This window comes from Castanea sativa, chromosome 11 (assembly GCF_040712315.1).
Source record: "Castanea sativa cultivar Marrone di Chiusa Pesio chromosome 11, ASM4071231v1".
NCBI classification, from domain to species: Eukaryota; Viridiplantae; Streptophyta; class Magnoliopsida; order Fagales; family Fagaceae; genus Castanea; species Castanea sativa.
The window spans coordinates 25631731-25649669 of record NC_134023.1 but is presented as its reverse complement, the minus strand read 5'-3'; the positions used below and the strand labels follow the sequence as shown (position 1 = coordinate 25649669).

The following is a 17939-nucleotide window of genomic DNA, read 5'->3' as shown; positions in this document are numbered from 1 at the left end:
TGGCTCTTAATCGGAGAACTCTTCACTACGGGCACGACATTTAAGGGACCCTGGATCTTGCATAGAACAAAACCATGGATTAATATATGACAGCAAGTGCGTGTACATTGTATGAATTAAATGCGTGTACATTCCTTAAATATTTAGTGTTGTGTTTTACCTGCCCATTCCAAATAGCTTCTGATCGATGGTTGGCCTGCAACGTCAACATCGACTGGTCAATGGGGCCAAGCTACACATGGTTAATCTGTCCAACATTTGCAGCAGCCATACTGCACAAGAATGATAAGCAATTAGCACGTAATAGACATTATTGAAAACAAAAACAAAAACAATCTTTTTTTTTCCTCATGGACATTGGAATTGTTGCAAGCAGGATCCGGCAGCATGTGATGCAAGCTAGATAGAAACATTGCAAGGTTAGTATTTAATTCTTTCTTTGAATGAATATAAAACAGACTTCACCATCTCAACCTATCACCCCCTAACCTCAGGCATCTGGGAGTAGGTTAAGCCTAGGAAGGAATTCGCTAAACCCAACTCCCAATCATGAAAGCCTCTATTAAAATTCAAAAATTAGAACGCAAGAACATTCAGGGTTGATAATATTATAAATCTGAACGCAAAGGGGTGTATGGAGTTTAATCACTTAGGAAAGATATCTATAAAGACTTACTTCTTGTCAATTATCATATAAAATTTTCAATATAAGAGTTTTTACACATAAAGAATGAAAGACAAAGGGGTAGAGTGGCTCATTTATTAGTCAAAGACATGCATAATATCAACTTCTTTTTCCATGTGGGACTTGTTCTTCTCTGAGAAAGTCTTATTGAAAGTCCCACACTGGAGAAATGAAAGTCTTATTGGTATTCCTCTATAAATACCACACTTCATCAAGAATTGTAAACATTGAATGTATGGGCAAGTTTTTTAATGGGCTTAACGTTCTTTTGTTACTTGGCCATTTACTCCTTTATTAAAGAATTACTGCATGTAAGGGGTAAGTTCAAAAGTTTTTCAACAATTATTAAAAAAATGTCAAAATCAATCAACTGGTTCTTGTTCCAAGTTTTGACCAGATTTTTTACTTTTCTGGTTTTTGAGTGTGGATTGGAATGGGATATGTCCCATTTCACAGTTGAACTGAGGAGTCAGACCAACTGGTCAAGTCCAGTTCTTAAAACTACGCATTATATTTCTAAATGAGTGATTGCAATTGTGACTTTGCCACTGCAACATTCTGCTTTCTAATTTAAGGCTTTCAACATTCTCCTATGTATGTGTGTGTGTGAATGTAAAATTTAAAACTGGCATTAGGAATATATTTGAGTCCAATTTTCAGCAATTTTTTTTTTTTTTTATTTTTACAATTTACCATAGTGAAAACAGTTTTAACCGATTATGTTGTTGTTATCTGGTTTGGTTCAATGACATGCCAAACACCCTTCTTTGAAACCATATTTGTCTTTGTGTGTGTGAGAGTTTATTGCTTTAGAGTGAATCAAATGGTCTAACTGTTCAAGTTAACTCATATACATGTGTGAGCTTGGGTGTGCTTTCTTATTGTTTTATTGAATAAAATTGTGCAGCCTGACTCAATGCATATGTGTGTGTGTGTGTGTGTGTGTGTGTGTGTGTGTGTGTGTGTGTGTGTGTTTGAATTGGTATGTTGCTTTAATGAATCCAATGGTTCAAGATATCTTTTGTTGAAGGTATTGCTTTCAAATTGTCTTTCAATTGCATTGGTTTGTTGAATTGGTGAATCAATTATGCATGTCTTTTATTATTCTATGTGAAACCACTTGCATTCATCGTATACAAAAGATGAACTTAAGACAGTTGTGGGTTAAAACTGTCTTTTTTACATAATTTAATTAGTACTCTTATACAAATATACAAATTTACTTTTGAATATTATTTGTTTACTGCATTAATGAGTCAATTTGTGTTTTATCTCTATTGTTTGGTTGTCTATGTATTTGTGTCTTTTTGTGTGTCTCTACTTTGGGGAGGTTAACTGAAATTAAAAGGTGAATTGGTTTTTTTTAATGGTAAAATTGATGATTTTTGTGATTGGAGGTTCCTAAAGCTGTGTGATTAATTGACCTTAATGGCAACTGAGGGATAATAGCTGAAAGGGAATTCATTGATTAAGACTATTTAGGAAATTGCTTTTGTTTTTTCTGGCAATTAGTTTTTGGTGGAATTCATTTGTAATTACTACCAATTTTCAAATTGCTTCATTCTTTCCATTGCAAATCCACACACGCACACACAATGAACTTCATGCAGTTTTTGTGCTTGTAACACATTTTAAAACGCATCAATTTACTCTAACAAATATATGATCTTGAATAAGCTTTAAAAAAATGTGTAAACCTTTCTGTGTTTTGATTTCTTACTAAGCATGTGCATAGGCAAATAGAATTTGTTTTCCGTTCAATATTCATAAATACTTAAATCAGATAGGTCCACAACCCAAATAATCAAACGCACACATAACTGTCTACAAATCCAACCATATGAGTAGAGACTGCTAAAATCTCACACTGATATGTGATACAATTTGCATGTTCAAACTTGTTTTAAAGTAAGATCTAATCCAATCAACAGGCAAATTTATTTCTCTTTTTATTTGTTACTGTTATTAACTTATTACAGACTTGGATACCTCAGACTAATTTGGATTCAATGAGTGGCAAAGATTCCTCATTCCTCAGGCCTCTTAGTTTCCTCATGTTAAATTTTTTTCAAACACGACAATCTCAGCACAATCAAATCAATCAGAGTACCGAATGGAAAATTAACAAATAGAAAATTCCTCATGTTAAATTAACAAATAAAAAAATTTCTCGCATTTTCTTGGGAACCAAACAGAGTACCACACGAAACAATCAAATCAATCATAATTTTGGAACAAAAACCACAAACCCACATGAAAAAATCACACAATAAGAAAATCATACCTGAGAGAACTGAGTGAGAGTGGAGAGGGTGCTTGAGAGTGGAGATTGAGTGAGTAAGAGTGGAGAGGGCGAGTGAGAAAGGCGTGAGAGTGAGAGAGGCGCGAGCGTGAGAAGGTGGAGAGGGTGTGAGAGAGGCGTGAGAGGGAGAGTGACAGAGAGTGGAGAGAGGCGTGAGAGGGAGAGTGACAGAGAGTGGAGAGAGGTCTGTGTTAGAGTGTGAGAGTGAGAGAGGCGTTAGACTTGGTTTATTTTTGAAAAAACCCTATTAGAAATCGAGTCTCAGATACTCGGTTTCCAGGTGGCTCCTGCAGATCAGCTAGCTTCCACGTGTTGAACACGTTACACACAAATCTAGTTTAAGGGTCGATATATAAATCGACTTTCTAAGACTCGATTTACATGTGGCATCCATGTGGAAAAAATGCCAAGTCAGACCTCGTTAGAACTTAAAAACTGAGCCTCAAAGACTCGATTTATAGGTCAAAATCGAGTCTTTAAGACTCGAGATGTTACTAAAATATATACTTTCAAAACCATGCCTACTAACTAAATAGTTGGGAAATCATGGTTAAATTCCAATTTTGGCCGAGTTGTTTCACCCAAACTGAAAACAAAAAACACCGATGCTAGTACAACACTACCTCAGCAACTCAACCTATTACTAAATCAAAACGCCACAAACCCCATGAACCAAATAGTAGCAAAGTAGACCCATAAACCCAAATCAAAACCCATCTAGTATTGTCGTAAAGCTCAAAGAAATTTGCAAAAGAAGACAATTAGGTGAGATTTTTCCTCCATTTTCTCATTTTCCTTTTAACATGAAGAATTGAAAAAGACCCAGAAACAAAAGAAAGAAAAGAGATAGAAAAGAGAATTGGAACAAATTGCAATTGACAAAGCTTCGCTTAGCTTAGCATAAGCATAAGCATAGCCACATTGACATTACCCCCAATTCAACCATTCCCAAGGTAATGTGCACCCCTCTGATCAATCTCTATTCACACGACACTTGTCCTTTCTCTTCCGATTTGATCACCAAAGCCTTGGCTAGCAAAACAAAAATAAACAAAACCCATCAAATTCCAATTCTTCTAGAGAAAGAAAATTAATAAATGTTCATCATCATCAACTTATAGTATAGATAAATTGAGAGAGAAACATGTACGTTTTTAGACCCCTTAAAACACCAATTGTTTAACCTAGTTATTTAGCCAAGTGATTACTTAGGTCAAATGTTCAAATCTAGGTTAACACAAGCAAATCATATCAAGTAAACAATGCGGAAAATAAAGAACACAACGATATGATAACCCAGGAAAACCAAACTGGTAAAAAATCTGGGGAGGATTTAACCTAGCTATTCTCAAGGTAAAACAAGATCCACTATCAAAAGAATTGAAGTTTTACAATAACAACTTAAACCACTAACATCCTATTATTACCTCGAATAGAAAACTTATTACCACAACCATGTGACAGTCTTGAGTTCACGAACTACTTTTTTTTCAGATCCATAGCATCCACAAGTACACCCACTATCTAAGAATCTTCCTAACAATTTTAGGTTGATCATAAATTTCACTCAAATTATAAGCAGAATTAACAATGTCATTAAGCTTAGCATAGAATTCACCAAAACTTTCATCATCAGACATCCTAATACTTTCAAATCTAGTTGTTAATTGCTGCAACTTATTGATCTTAACAGCCTTTGTGCCTTCATGCACAGTTTGGAGAATATGCCAAGCAGTATGAGCAACCTCAACATTTAAGATCTTCTTGAATTCCTCCATAGAAACAACATTGAAAATAGCATTCATAGCTTTGCTATTAAAAGCGGTTGCTTCTTTTTGAGAAGTTTGCCACTCGCTTACAAGAGTAGTCGGCTTCTCCCATCCGTATTCAACGAAATTCCAAACCCTCTCATCAATGGATTTCAGGAATGCTTTCATCCTTACTTTCCAGTAGGCATAGTTGTTCTCATCAAAGTAAGGTGGGATCATAAGAGAGTGACCATGTTCCATGACAACAGGGGTCAAGGATCAACTCTTAGATCAAAAGATCTAAACACTAGAGCTAACCCGCTCTAATACCACTTGTACATTTTTAGACCTCTTAAAACATCAGTTGTTTAACCTAGTTATTTAGCCAAGTGATTACTTAGGTAAATTGTTCAAATCTAGGTTAACACAAGCAAATCATATCAAGTAAACAATGCAGAAAATAAAGAACACAACGAGATGATAACCTAGGAAAACCAAACCGGTAAAAAACCTGGGGAGGATTTAATCTAGTTATCCTTAAGGTAAAACAAGATCCATTATGAAAGAATTGAACTTTTACAATAATGACTTAGACCACTAAAACTTACTACCATGACTACGTGACAGCTCTGAGTCCACGGACTACTTCTTTCTCAGATCTACAATATCCACAAGTACACCCACCTGTGTTTCTCTTTAAGCTCTTGAAACAGCAATTGAAGCGATCACCAAGTTCTCGACATCAATCTCGATCTTGATAACCCTAAGTGTGTATGAAGGTAAACACCTCTAGATCTCACAAGAGATTCACACACATAGCATATCAACGACCTCTAAAACGTGGTTAGGGTTTTTCTTTTTATATGAGACCTAAAGCATAAAACCCTACACGTCATATAGGCTTGGGTTGAGTTGGAAAATTCTGCAGAAAAAAAATTTGCACAAGCTTCAATCGATCGAGTCTAATTTTCGATCGATCAAGCCTTGTAGAAATTGAATAGTAATTTCCTGCAGTTACTCGATTCCAACTTTACACAAACACACACTTTGAGCAGCTTAAATCTAGACTAAACGTTTTGATCATGGTTTACTAACATATACATATTGAAGTTCTAATACATTAGTTCCTAATTTCTTAGAACCTAACAAAAGAGAGATTGGAGGACTCAGAGATCATAAACTTAGTTGGATGGGTAATGAGTTATGATCTAGGTTTTTGGGGTTTGTCCGTTTGTGGGGTTTTAATTTGGGAATGGGAGTTACTGAAATGGTGTCATACTGGCACCGGTGTTTTGTGTTTTCAGTTTGGGTGAAACGACTCTATGCCAACTCTTCTTTTTGTTTCAAGTGAAATAGTGTCGTTATATGGCTGATTTGGCAAAAAATAGACACGTCGGCATACCAACGTCACTTAACAATCTAAACTAATAGATGGTGGAGTTTTGCTAATGGAACCAAACTTCAGTGTAAAAACCAAGCAACCCCTAACTTCAGGAGTGTACTTTGCAATTTACCCTATTTATTATCTTCCTGCCCAAAAATTAGGAATTTTCAAAACCTATGAAAAAGATTTTTTATGTTCAAAAGTTTTGTGAAAGATCACTCCCACATCTTTTTTCCGGGAGGAACTTGTATAAATACACAGTTCTTTGTGTCAATTTTATGAAACCAGGGCAAAGCATGGGTCTAAAACTAGTAATAAGAATTTCGGAGGAAATTTTCTTGAGTCCCTATTCCCTTCGAGGTGGTCTCTAATTGTATGTTGAGACTTCACATTGCTTCTTGCACCTTGTGCTGCATTGATGGGTGAAGCTTTATTTTACTTTTAGCAAATGACATCTACAGCTTCAGCCAGAGCTTTATAAGCCATCAATGTTTCACAGAAAAGCTTTTTTTTTTTTTTTTGATAGGTTCACAGAAAAGCTTTTACCAGTAAACGAAATCTCAAAAACTGCTGGAGATTATTCTAGTTGACACCAACTTTTATAGATAAATAAAACTCACCCATCCATATGGGGATTGATCCTGTGGCTTCACAAACTATCACTTATTTATGGTGGAAAGAAATTCAACCATTGGCATCAAATAAATACTTTACATAATCACAAAGTATTTGCAACCCAATCAATAAATTAAATACAAACTTGAATAAAACATGAACTGCAATTATGCTTTGCAAATGGACAAGGGATATAAATGAAAACGAATTCCCTGACCAACAAGACCTAATAATGAAAGCGTACAAACAAAGCTTTCAAAATCTACTGTGGATAATTTATATCAAAGGTAAAAATTAAAAAAAGATCAAAACCAAAACCAAAATCCACAAAATACTGAAGCTAATATCGTTTCCCAAGAATTACGCCAATGATCACAGAGACCAGAGCTACTCCCAGGACAAACTTAAAGTTCATGAGAGGAGAAACCTCAGAAGTTTGAGTGTGTGTCTCCGAAGAAGACAAGGTTTGAGCAGAAGTTGTTTCTGACTTTTTCTTGCTCTTCCTTTTAGATGGTGTGGAAATGGCTGATCCAATGTCCCTGGATTTGACCTCCAATCCTTCCTTGTATTCAGCTGGACTTCCCCCATCTCCCTGTCACACAATTTAAATATCAGTGGGACTTAGCTCAGTTATTAGAATACACTGAAATTATTGTTCCTAGGAATGGAACTGGATAGTAGCTAGAATGGATGTGTTTCCTATGGACATTAAAGAAACAGATATCACAGTTGAATTTGAGTAGTCAATAAGTTCTAAAGTTGAACGTTAAAGCTGGAATTTCGTGCACAACGTTGTCAGGGAAATAAATAAAAATGGAAGGCCACCGAATAATAAAGGCAACCAAAAATCGGTGGAACAATAGGATTTCTTCCTCTTGATAGTGACAGTTTGTTTCTTAACAAACTAATGCAACCGGTTCCAACCTTGACTATGATTTTTGTTTCCAACATTACAAGAATCAATTCATCTTCACAAACTATAAGAGTTTTGTTTTGAAGAAATGCTAATACAATGTGGTATAGAAATGCTAACACATCATTGCTATGATACAGAACACATTTTCAGTGTATATCTCTGACTAGACGAAGAGAATTTATTCAATGTTAGTCATCACTTCCCTTTTCCAGCTTTATGAGGACAAGACTTAGGTAAAATAAAATTTAGGTTAGGTTTTGTTTTCTTATGTTAATAAATAAACCAATTACTGACTTTACTACTACGTTTGGTTAGATCAAAAAATATTAAATTCCTTTAGAATTGATGACTCCATATATAATTTAGTAAAACTTCATTAATTGTTATGAAAACTTTAAACCCCAAATAAAAATTCTCATTGTATAGATCAAATATGTCAATATTCATTAGAAATGATGCTACAAACATGCTATTTTCATGTGAGAGAGTTTGTGGAATACAAACTGACCTTTTGTGACAGTTTAGCATCAGCCAGCTGCAATTTCTGCTCAAGCTCTGTGACTTGCTTATCTAGAAGCAAGATTTCTTTGTTCTTTGCTTCAAGCTCTTCAAGAGAATGCTTCAGGGCTGCTTCTCTTTCCAACTCCTTTTGAGAATCCTTTTCTTTCTGGTTGTTTGGAAAATCAAACAAATAACGTTACAAGAAGAAGAATTTTTAATATCAGATTGCAGTTCCAAATAATGTAAGTGATTAAAGATCTAAAAATAGAGAATCAGGATTCTGGTAAAATACACACACACACACACACAGATATATATATTTTAAAAGAGATCTACAAATAGGATAAATACATAGTTGCTCCTAGAAAGGACTATTCTTGCATTATGTCTTATGTCAATGATAAAAAGTAAGCATTGATTTTGAAATTATTTTGGCAGCGATGTACTTGACATAAAATTATAACTAGTGCCTAACCTGTTCCACAGTGGTGCTCTGAGCAAGTTTTAACTCTTTCTGTAGTTCTAGCACTTTTTCATGTAACAAATCTCTATCTTGGACTTTATGTGCATGGTCATCCAATTTTGAAAGAAATTCTGCCTCTTTTCCAGCAGCCGCCAGCTGAATGCTTTGAACCTACAGCCATCATATTGATCTCGTAAGTTCAATTGGATTTTTAACCACACACACACACACACACACACACAAAATGAAAAAGGAGAAACAAAAATGAATATGAGGGCTTATTTGGGGATTCGTAGTTCTTGCGATTATTGAGACTTTAGTGGAATACCTCTTCTTTCAGTTGATTTTCATTTTTCACCAATTGTTCCTCGAGTTCCTTGAGACGAGTTTGCAACACAGGTTTCTCAGCAATCTCAGCCTTGAGATTTTCAATATCGCATCTCAATGCATCTTCTTTTGCTTTCTGCTCCTTCAGCTGTTGTTCAAGCTGCAAAATCACAGACTGAAGTTCCTTCTTGGCATTTTGATATGTTTCAGTGAGCAGGTTGTTCTCTTCCATAACTGAAGATATCTGTAGCATTCAAATATACTTCATCAAACAATCTGGGACAAAGAAATATTCATATCATTTTTTACCAGCCTACTTAGATTTTTGCTAAAAGTGTGCTTAAAGTATATTTGTACTATGAAAAAGTTAGAAAAAAAAATGGGGTTTTAAAAATCTGTACATAAAAGCTAAAACCTAAAAGTTGAGCTTATAATTTGATGCCAAATAGACACCAAGAAATTTATAATATATTTCTCCAAACCTGAGATTGTAGTTTCTGTCCTTCAGAAGCAAGCTGCTGTGTCAAATCTTCTATGGCCTTCTTCGAAGAGTTAAGCTCTTCAACTGTTTCGTCCTTCTCAGCAAGGACTGCAGACAATTTTGCCTGTAAATCACTCAGTTTAGATTCATACATGGCCACTTCCTGAGTAAGCTTCATATTTGCCTCAGCCAGCCCTCCATTCTCTTTTTCGAAGTCACTTGACTTATTTTGCAGTTCCTCAACAATGCTTTCTACATGCTTCAACTTGAGGAGAGTCTCTTCCAGCTCAATTTTTTGGGCTTCAGCAGACTCAGATGCTTGTTGAGAAAGTTCTTCATAAACTTTTATCTGGCTTTCTAGAGCACTTAGCTTCTCACTCAAATCTTTGGCTTCTGAATCTCTGTGATTGAATCTGTGAATAGATTCTTCTAACTTTCTTTCTACTTCCACAACGCGAGCCTCAGCTGCAGAATGTAGTTCAAATGCTCTTGAGTGCTGGTCTGTTAACTCAGCAATTGTGTTACTGTGAGACACAAGTTGCTGAGAAGTGGCTTCCTTCTCGGAAATAAAAGAGCTTAGTGATTCCTGGAGTTCATCAACCTTGCTTTTGAGCTGAAGATTGGTCTCAACTAATAGCTCATTTTCTGAGAAAGACTGAGAAGCTTTATTTTCTGCTTCCAAGATCTGCCCTCTGAGTTCTTCATTTATGCTTTCTATAGAAGCCAATTTCAATAAAGCCTGATCTAATTCTTCCTTCAAAGATGCAGACTTTCTTGCAGCTTCAGCTACTTGCTCTTCATAAATCCTTATTTGGTCTTCAAGAATCTTCAATTTCTCAAACAAAGATTTTGCCTCAGAATCCCTGTTGGTGAAGTTTGCTATAGCTTCCTGGAGTTTACTATCAGAATCCCTTGCTAGGGATTCATGTAAGAACTCAAGCTCTGAGTTTCTTGAAGTAGTTTGCTCTATCACTCTTCCTTGTTGCTCTAGTTGCTCCTCTGCAGATTTAAGCTTCCCCATTACCTCACTCTCTCTCATTCCAGCAGCCTTAAGATCATCTTCAATGCTTGACAACTTCTCTTGTGTCAGGTTTAATTCATTCCTCAAGACCTCTAACAGATTTTCTGCTTGTGCAAGCTTCTCGCCAGAACTGTTTGATGCATCTTCTAGCCTCCTCTTCTCATCTGTTGCGATATTCAAGGACTCCGTCAACTCTATTTCCTTTTCGTTGGCTGTTTGCAGTGCAATTTCAAGGCTTGATGCTCTAGCCTGGAATGCCTCAATTTCTGATTCAAGTTCTGATACCTTGTCAGAGTATTTCTTGGAATCTACTTCTGCATCGTTACTTTTCTTTTCTAATATGCTTATCTGTTCTTCAAGTTCCTGAATTCTATACTTCTCTGCTTCGAGTAATAACTCTAACTCACTTACCTTTTTACTAGAATCATCCACTTTTGAATGGGATATTTGGATCAAATCTTCTAGTTCACGGCTGCGCTGATGGTTCATATTGGCCCGATCCTCATGCTCAGCGCATTTCCCCATAGCAATCTTCAACTCCTCCTCGAGCTCTGAATTTCGTGATGAGGACTGGTTTAGGGCTGATTCCAACTGGTTTATCTTTTCCTTGTATTCCTGCATTTGATCATTCAGATGAACTTTTGCTTCCTCAATTACTCCCAATGTAGCATTAAGTTCAGAGATTTTCTCGGAAAGTCCTTTTAGTTCTCTCTCAGTGTCACGGCTTTTTTGTTCTGCAAAATTCAACTGTTGCTCAAGCTCCACATTCTTCTGTTCTGCTGCTATAAATCGTGTCTCAAGCTCTCTCAGTTGCGATTTTGCCTCTTCTGCTGATGCATTTGAAGCCTGGATTATGTCCTCAAGCTCGAGATTCTTTTGAGTTGCAGTTGCTGCTGTAGCTCCAGACTCATTATGAAGCTCTTCCAGAGACCTCAACTTCTGTTCAAGCTCTGAATTGTTTGACAAAGCTTGAGACAGAAGAGAATCTGACTTACAGAAATTCTCAACTGAAACCCTCAATTTTTCCTCAAGCTGGATCTGAATCTCTTCCGCCTGTTTTAGAGAAATATTGAGATCTTTTGCAGCAGCTTGAAGCACATCTTTTTCTTTAAGTACACTAGACAATTCCTCCTGTATAACTGAGACTTGTGCTTCCTGGGTTTTCAATGCATTGTTAACCAATTCCCTTGTGTTCGCTTCTTCCTGTAGTTTCAACTTGATTTCTTCCAATTCCAAAATCTTTGCTTGAAGTTCTTCTTTAGTTGAGGATAAAGCATTTTCAAGTGAGGAGATATCTTCCTTCACCTTAGATTCTGAAGCCTTTCTCAAGTCCAGTTCTTGGGCCAGTTCACTTATAAGATCTTCTTTTAAAGATAGTTTCTGCTCCATGTCCAGCACTTGGGATTTTGAAAGCGTCAATTCCTCTTGAACAGCAGAAAGCTCTGCTGCAGTAGTGTTAAGTGCTTCTTCAACCTTCTGATTTTCAGCAATCTTTTCATACAGTCCCTTGAGTTCTTCTCGTAGGGAAGCCATCTGATCCTCCATTTCTTTTGCACTCAGTTTTGCCACTTCAAGCAATCTCTCAAACTCCAAGGCTCTCAGTGTCTCGGATTCGGCATGTAAACCACTTTGTTTATGCAGCTCCTCAAACTTTTGTGCATCTCCTGCAGAAGATTGCAGCTCATGCTCCAACTCCTGCATCCTCTTTCTTGAGCTCTCAAGCTCAAGGCTAAGACCATCAAATGCTTCCTTCACCTCAATCAGGTCTTTGCTTTTTGCTTCTTGAGCTTGCAATGACTCTTGCAAAGCATCAAGCTGTGCACTATGTCTCTCCTCGGCCTCTATAATTTGCTCTTGCAATTTCTTGTGACTGAGTTCAAGCTCTGCACATTTCTTTCCACTTTCCACCAACTTCTCTGTTGTCACTGAAATCTCATCCTTCAGCTGAGAGTTCTCAGATTCAAAATGCTTTAATACTCCAGCTAGTCTTTCCAATTCAAACTCAAGTTCTCTCATCTTCTCTTGGTATTCTAATATTTCTCTGCTCGAATTGCTTGAGCTTCTTTCAATGGCAGACAGCTTGTTGTCCTCTACAGATGCTGTTACGCTGGTATGTAAAGCATCTTTCACATCTATAGATTCCTTCTCAACTTTTATGAATTCTCCATCAGTTTCTTCCTCTTCTTTCTTTCCTTCTTTTCCTAGTACTGGCAAGTCTCCATTTGTTACCTAAACAAGATCATCAGAGTCAATCTCAACTACCAAACATTACAAATAATGCATTCCCTGCTAGCATAATTGATTTTTTACAACAAGCATTGTGAAATTTTTATCAAGTGACCTATATTCCATCACATTAGTTTCAGGTGAGGCTGCAATCATTAACTGTAATAGCTCCGGCAGGAAGCTAGTTTATTGCTTTTCAAATGATCCAGAAAATGAAATAAACTAATTCAAATACATGGCCCATAGATCCCTATCCCACGATTTGGTATATGCATAGTAACAATATTCTTTTCAATGCCCAACGTATCGAGATGTTCATGATTATAATGGAAGTGACAAAAGTATCAAGTATAGATTTGAGAAATTTTAAAAATGAAAACAAGTATTATCTATAAGATCAATAGATGTTGAGAAGTTATGTTAGAAGGTAATGGATGACAGGAATTACAGTAGACATGTTAATACTAGTTCAGAATCATTTGCAGACTATTCAGGTAATTAATAATTCAAGAATTCAGAAACACAGATTTTGTGAAGTACATGCTTATGTCAGTGCACAATACGCAGAAATTCACAGTTTCCTTGGTTATGGAGTGGCAGATGTTCTTTAATCATACATTAATAAGAAGTAAGCAAAATATTTTTTTGCATTTCCTTCAATTACTTGCACTCAAAGGTAGCACAATATTATTTTGATTATATAACATATGACAGGAATTTCACTATATTTTATATCAATTGTGGCTTTGTTGGTTTGTTTTTATTAATCTATGTCATTTAGTCTTAGTGTGATCTGATCTCACAAAAAGAAACATTTACAGTCACTGCAAATATAAGTTACCTTAATGGGATCAGCATTAATCACAGCTTCCTCAACAGCCTTTGTAACCGGAACTTCTAGACTCACTCGTGTCTCTTCTTCCATATCAAAAAATAAATAAAAACCAAACTGCAGCACCTGCTTCTCTGTGATTTTAATAATAATTTCACAATTCTGTTAGGTATAGATTAAAAGCAAGAAACACGTGAGGAATGCAACAGCACATTTGGGAGAGAGGTTAACAATAAGAGGAAATGAAATGGAACGGAATGAAATAGAAAAAAAAAAAATTAAAGATTATATATTCTTTTCATTCTCTTATTTATTTGGGTGGGAGTATAAATGAGATATCAAATCAACAATCAAATTGTTCAATTTTCTCTAACCATAGTATATACTACATTGGCATTGTTTTCTTTAGTCAACATTACAGAGATCAACTTAGTCCCAGTAAACTGATGTCGCCCACCATAAAAGTTTGAACACATATTTATATAAGCAAAATGCAACAAACACAATAAATTTTAGAATTTTTGAGTTGGCAGATGATAATTGATGCATTATAAAAGTGAAAAAAAAGAGTCAAGGGTGCCTCTGTAATTTTCTTAAGTTTATTAGAAGATGGTAGAACATAGAATAGAAGTGCCTGTGTAAATTTATATAACGAGAAGGACAGAATCGTGTTTGTGAAAAACTAGAAAGTGTGCCAACAAACCACGTCAAAAGAGATTCTCAAGTCATGTGCCATCATAATCAATCATAGGAACACCGCAGCAGCAGCAGCGTCGTACTATAATAATAATAAGTCACTATTGTTTTTCTCTAATTCTATTCCTAGGTGCCACTTGTGTTACCGCTTTACCAGGTTGTTGCTCTTTTGTCTGGCGCCACCACATTCTCCCACTTGGTATGTTTAGCTCTCGCATAAATTCGAGAAATACACTACTTTTTCTCAATTATTCTGGTCTATTTGTGACTAGTGAATAAAAAATAATAAATTTATATAAAGGGTCCAATTAATATGTGTTCTAAGGATATATATTAAGCCATTCATTTTTTAAAATATTTTATGAAAAATTAAAAAAATTATAAATTTTTTCAATTTTCGATAAATTTTTTTCCAAAAATTGTATATTATTGTATGCCTATAAAGCACACGTTAGTAAAATCCTTATTTAAAAATGACAAACAATTATGATAATTATAATTGGAAAATATTAAAAATCACGTGTGGTGCTTGTTAAGATTTCTCTTAATGAATTATGTTAATAAAAAGGACAAAACGTTATTAAAAAGATTGCCAAAAATGATAAAAAAAAATTGCTAAAAAATTATAAAAACATGACAAAAAGCTACAAAAAGTTTTTTTTTTATTTTTTTAAATTGTGTAAAAAACTATTGTTAACAGGTACCGTAACACAACCCATTATAATTTACTTTATGCATAGTACAATATTTATTCTTAGCTCTACCATGAGTTGATAAAGCTTAGAAATTTTTATAAAAGATTTAACTCCAGACATGTTTGAAATTATTCTGCTTCAACCTGCTATATGCTGATTAAAAAGCATTTATGTGTAGTTTTAATCAAATAACTTCTTTAACAAAAAAATTTTGCAAGCTTTCAATATCAATGGAATCTCACCCATTTTTATTTTTCGACAATTATTATATATGCATAAAATGATGGCCTAAAATATTTACTAATTTTTTTTGGGCCAAGTTGCAAAATTCTCTATGTTCCAGCTCTTCGCTAAATATTTATGCAAATTTGTCATTAAAGCTTTTCCTTTTTTTTTTTTTTTTACAAAATGGAAGCTGATTATAACTACGACCCATAAAACCAACAAATCAATAAATCATAACTGGTTGGTGGCGTAGGCAAGAGACATCAATACAAGTGTGCGTTGGTATATCTTTTCCACTAAAAAATAAGTTCAGAGTAAAATTTGATGTGTATTTAGAAATTAAAAAAAAAAAAAAAGGTGATAATTAACCAACATGAAATGTAAGTTGGTCAATAAAGTATACCTAAGAGATCAAGGCTAATATATCCCAAAAATAAAAATAATGAAAATTATGTATATTACATCCCCACAGCTAGAAAGAAAAAAACAAAAAGATAATTAATGAATATTACATAACTTTTTAGGCACATGCAAATAGATACTCTAATCAAATGCTTGCAGAACCAAAACCACATGATCCAAATTCACCCGATCATGTGATGCTATCATGTGGAACCAATACCTCTGCAGGCCCCTAATTTTTTTGTTTTTACCTTACTATGCATCCAAATCTAATACAATTTGGCCTTCAGATCTCACTTTGTAAGCTTCACTAGTACAAATATTTTTATAATCTTTTTTTTTTTGGGTGAAATTTTTTTTATTCTTCACTTTTTATAAAAGTACTTTGAGTACTTTTATATAATTATATCAATTCCAAGGTCTTATCTTGACCCACTAATTGCTGAAGTTCAGAGATGGTACCAATAGAATTTTACTAGAATAAAACCTTGCTTAGAAATGTTACAATAAAAGCTTTGCAATTACACCCCCAAAAAAAAAAAGAAAAGAAAAAAAAAGAAGGTAGAATGGTGGGTGGGACCCACTAACAAAAATTAGGCACCCCATCACTTTATCTTTATGAATTTTTGAAAATCAGAGGTGGACAGATCAAATCTACACCGCCCACAGCTGGTAGCTTTCTTATTTTATGGAAGCCCATAATTATTATCTACTCCTCTATTTTATATAAAGACAAACTATAAAAAGCAAATAAGCTTATCAAATGGAGAAAAAGGAGGGGTAGGTCTGCTAATGTAGAAATTATCAACTATTCAACTTTACTTTAGCTCATAAAAGTATAAACAATAAATCCATGATACATATAGCATCTTCTTCTACTAACTTTTTTTTTTTTTTTTTAAAGGGTGGCTAAATTCTGAAATTTATTATTATCCCTATGCTTCTCAGTTATTTTATTTAAATTTCATTCTACTGTCTTTATTCAATCTGTTATCTCTATAGGACCTAGAGAGCTTCATTTTTTTTTTCCTTTGGGTGCTATTAATACTAATACAGCTATAAATACAGAAAAATCAAACAAATTTTAATAGAGCTATAAAAATATTTTTTATAAAAAGTAACTGAAGCCCAAGTAGGTGCATGTAGAAAAAACTTAATATTTTAATAAATTCATAATTTATTACGCTTTTCCAGATCTAAACGGCTTTCAAGTAAAATTTCCACCAACCCTCATTTAAAAAAAAAAAAAAAAAACAAAATGATAACTAAATAAGAAAAAAAAAAATTCTTCTTTTACTAAAATGAGTAATAGCTGGAAATCTGTCGTTAATTATAAGAACAAGATTTGACTCCTTAGCTTTAGATGATCAACCATCTGAAATGATCTTGGTCTTCTACTGATGATCCAAAACTATACTCCTTTTGACTCTTTTTTTTAATTTTCTTTTTTTGCATGCTAATTTTTCCTCATAGAGAAGAGAAAAAAAAAAAAAAAGATTAGAAAGGAAAATGAGAAGACAAAATTGATCAAATATATACAGCTAGGAAGATGAACCGATCCTGATCATTCTGTGAAGGCTTCCAACAAAACATATTTACAAAAGTGAATTACATCTGATTTCTTATAACAATCCGTTCACCACAAACAAAGAATTACCCAAGAATATTCATCATTATCAATATGATACAAAGATCTCTATATCTTCCATTCAAAAAATATATATATTTGAAACAAAGATCATATACAGGCTATTTACAAACTTCAACACAACACAAGAAACAGAACCCAAAAATTAAAAAAAAAAAATTACAATCATCTATTATGTGTTGTGATTCATGAAAACAACAGAAACAGTTCTATGAAACACGGTTACAAAGCCTGGATTGAATTAACATGTCATATAATAAAAAGAGAAAAAGGATATAGATAGATAGATAGACAGATAGATAGATAGGCTTGCCTGATGAGAAAGTTGGTGGAATTTACTTTTGCTTTTGCGAAACGTTTCTCTTTCTGTTCACAAAACAAGAAAATGGAATTACACAGATGTTGATGATGATGATGACGATTAAAACTGATGAAGGTGGAAAAAGAAAATTGAGAGAGAAGAGTGAGAGAGATTCCAGCTATATAATATAAGTTGAGACAGAGGACTCCACTTACCAGTGCTGTGGGCCCTTTAACACCCAATCGGACAATAGTTTTGTCCGGACGGTGCCTGTTTTGCATGTCCACAACATTTTGCCTTTGGATTTGTAATAAACTACGATACTAACCAAACCCTTTTTTTTTTTGGAAAAAAAATAATTATTTCTTTAATAAGTTAAGGCATTGTTTTTATCGATAAATTTAATTACACAATTTCATTTCATTATTATTGGTCTTTTTTTTATTATCTAATTGCTCCCTTTTATTTATA

General features: G+C 34.4%; 1 protein-coding gene across 1 annotated transcript; it reads right to left on the bottom strand.

The window, feature by feature from the left end:
* Nucleotides 1–6785: 6785 nt before the first annotated feature.
* Nucleotides 6786–17679, bottom strand: LOC142617679 (uncharacterized). Its single transcript, XM_075790631.1, has 7 exons — nucleotides 17481–17679; nucleotides 13511–13635; nucleotides 9424–12672; nucleotides 8943–9185; nucleotides 8627–8785; nucleotides 8159–8317; nucleotides 6786–7326 (listed from the first exon to the last, which is right to left on the bottom strand). Exons 2-7 carry the CDS (start codon nucleotides 13592–13594, stop codon nucleotides 7075–7077), a joined length of 4146 nt encoding a protein of 1381 aa, XP_075646746.1. The 5' UTR covers nucleotides 13595–13635; nucleotides 17481–17679; the 3' UTR covers nucleotides 6786–7074.
* Nucleotides 17680–17939: the final 260 nt, after the last annotated feature.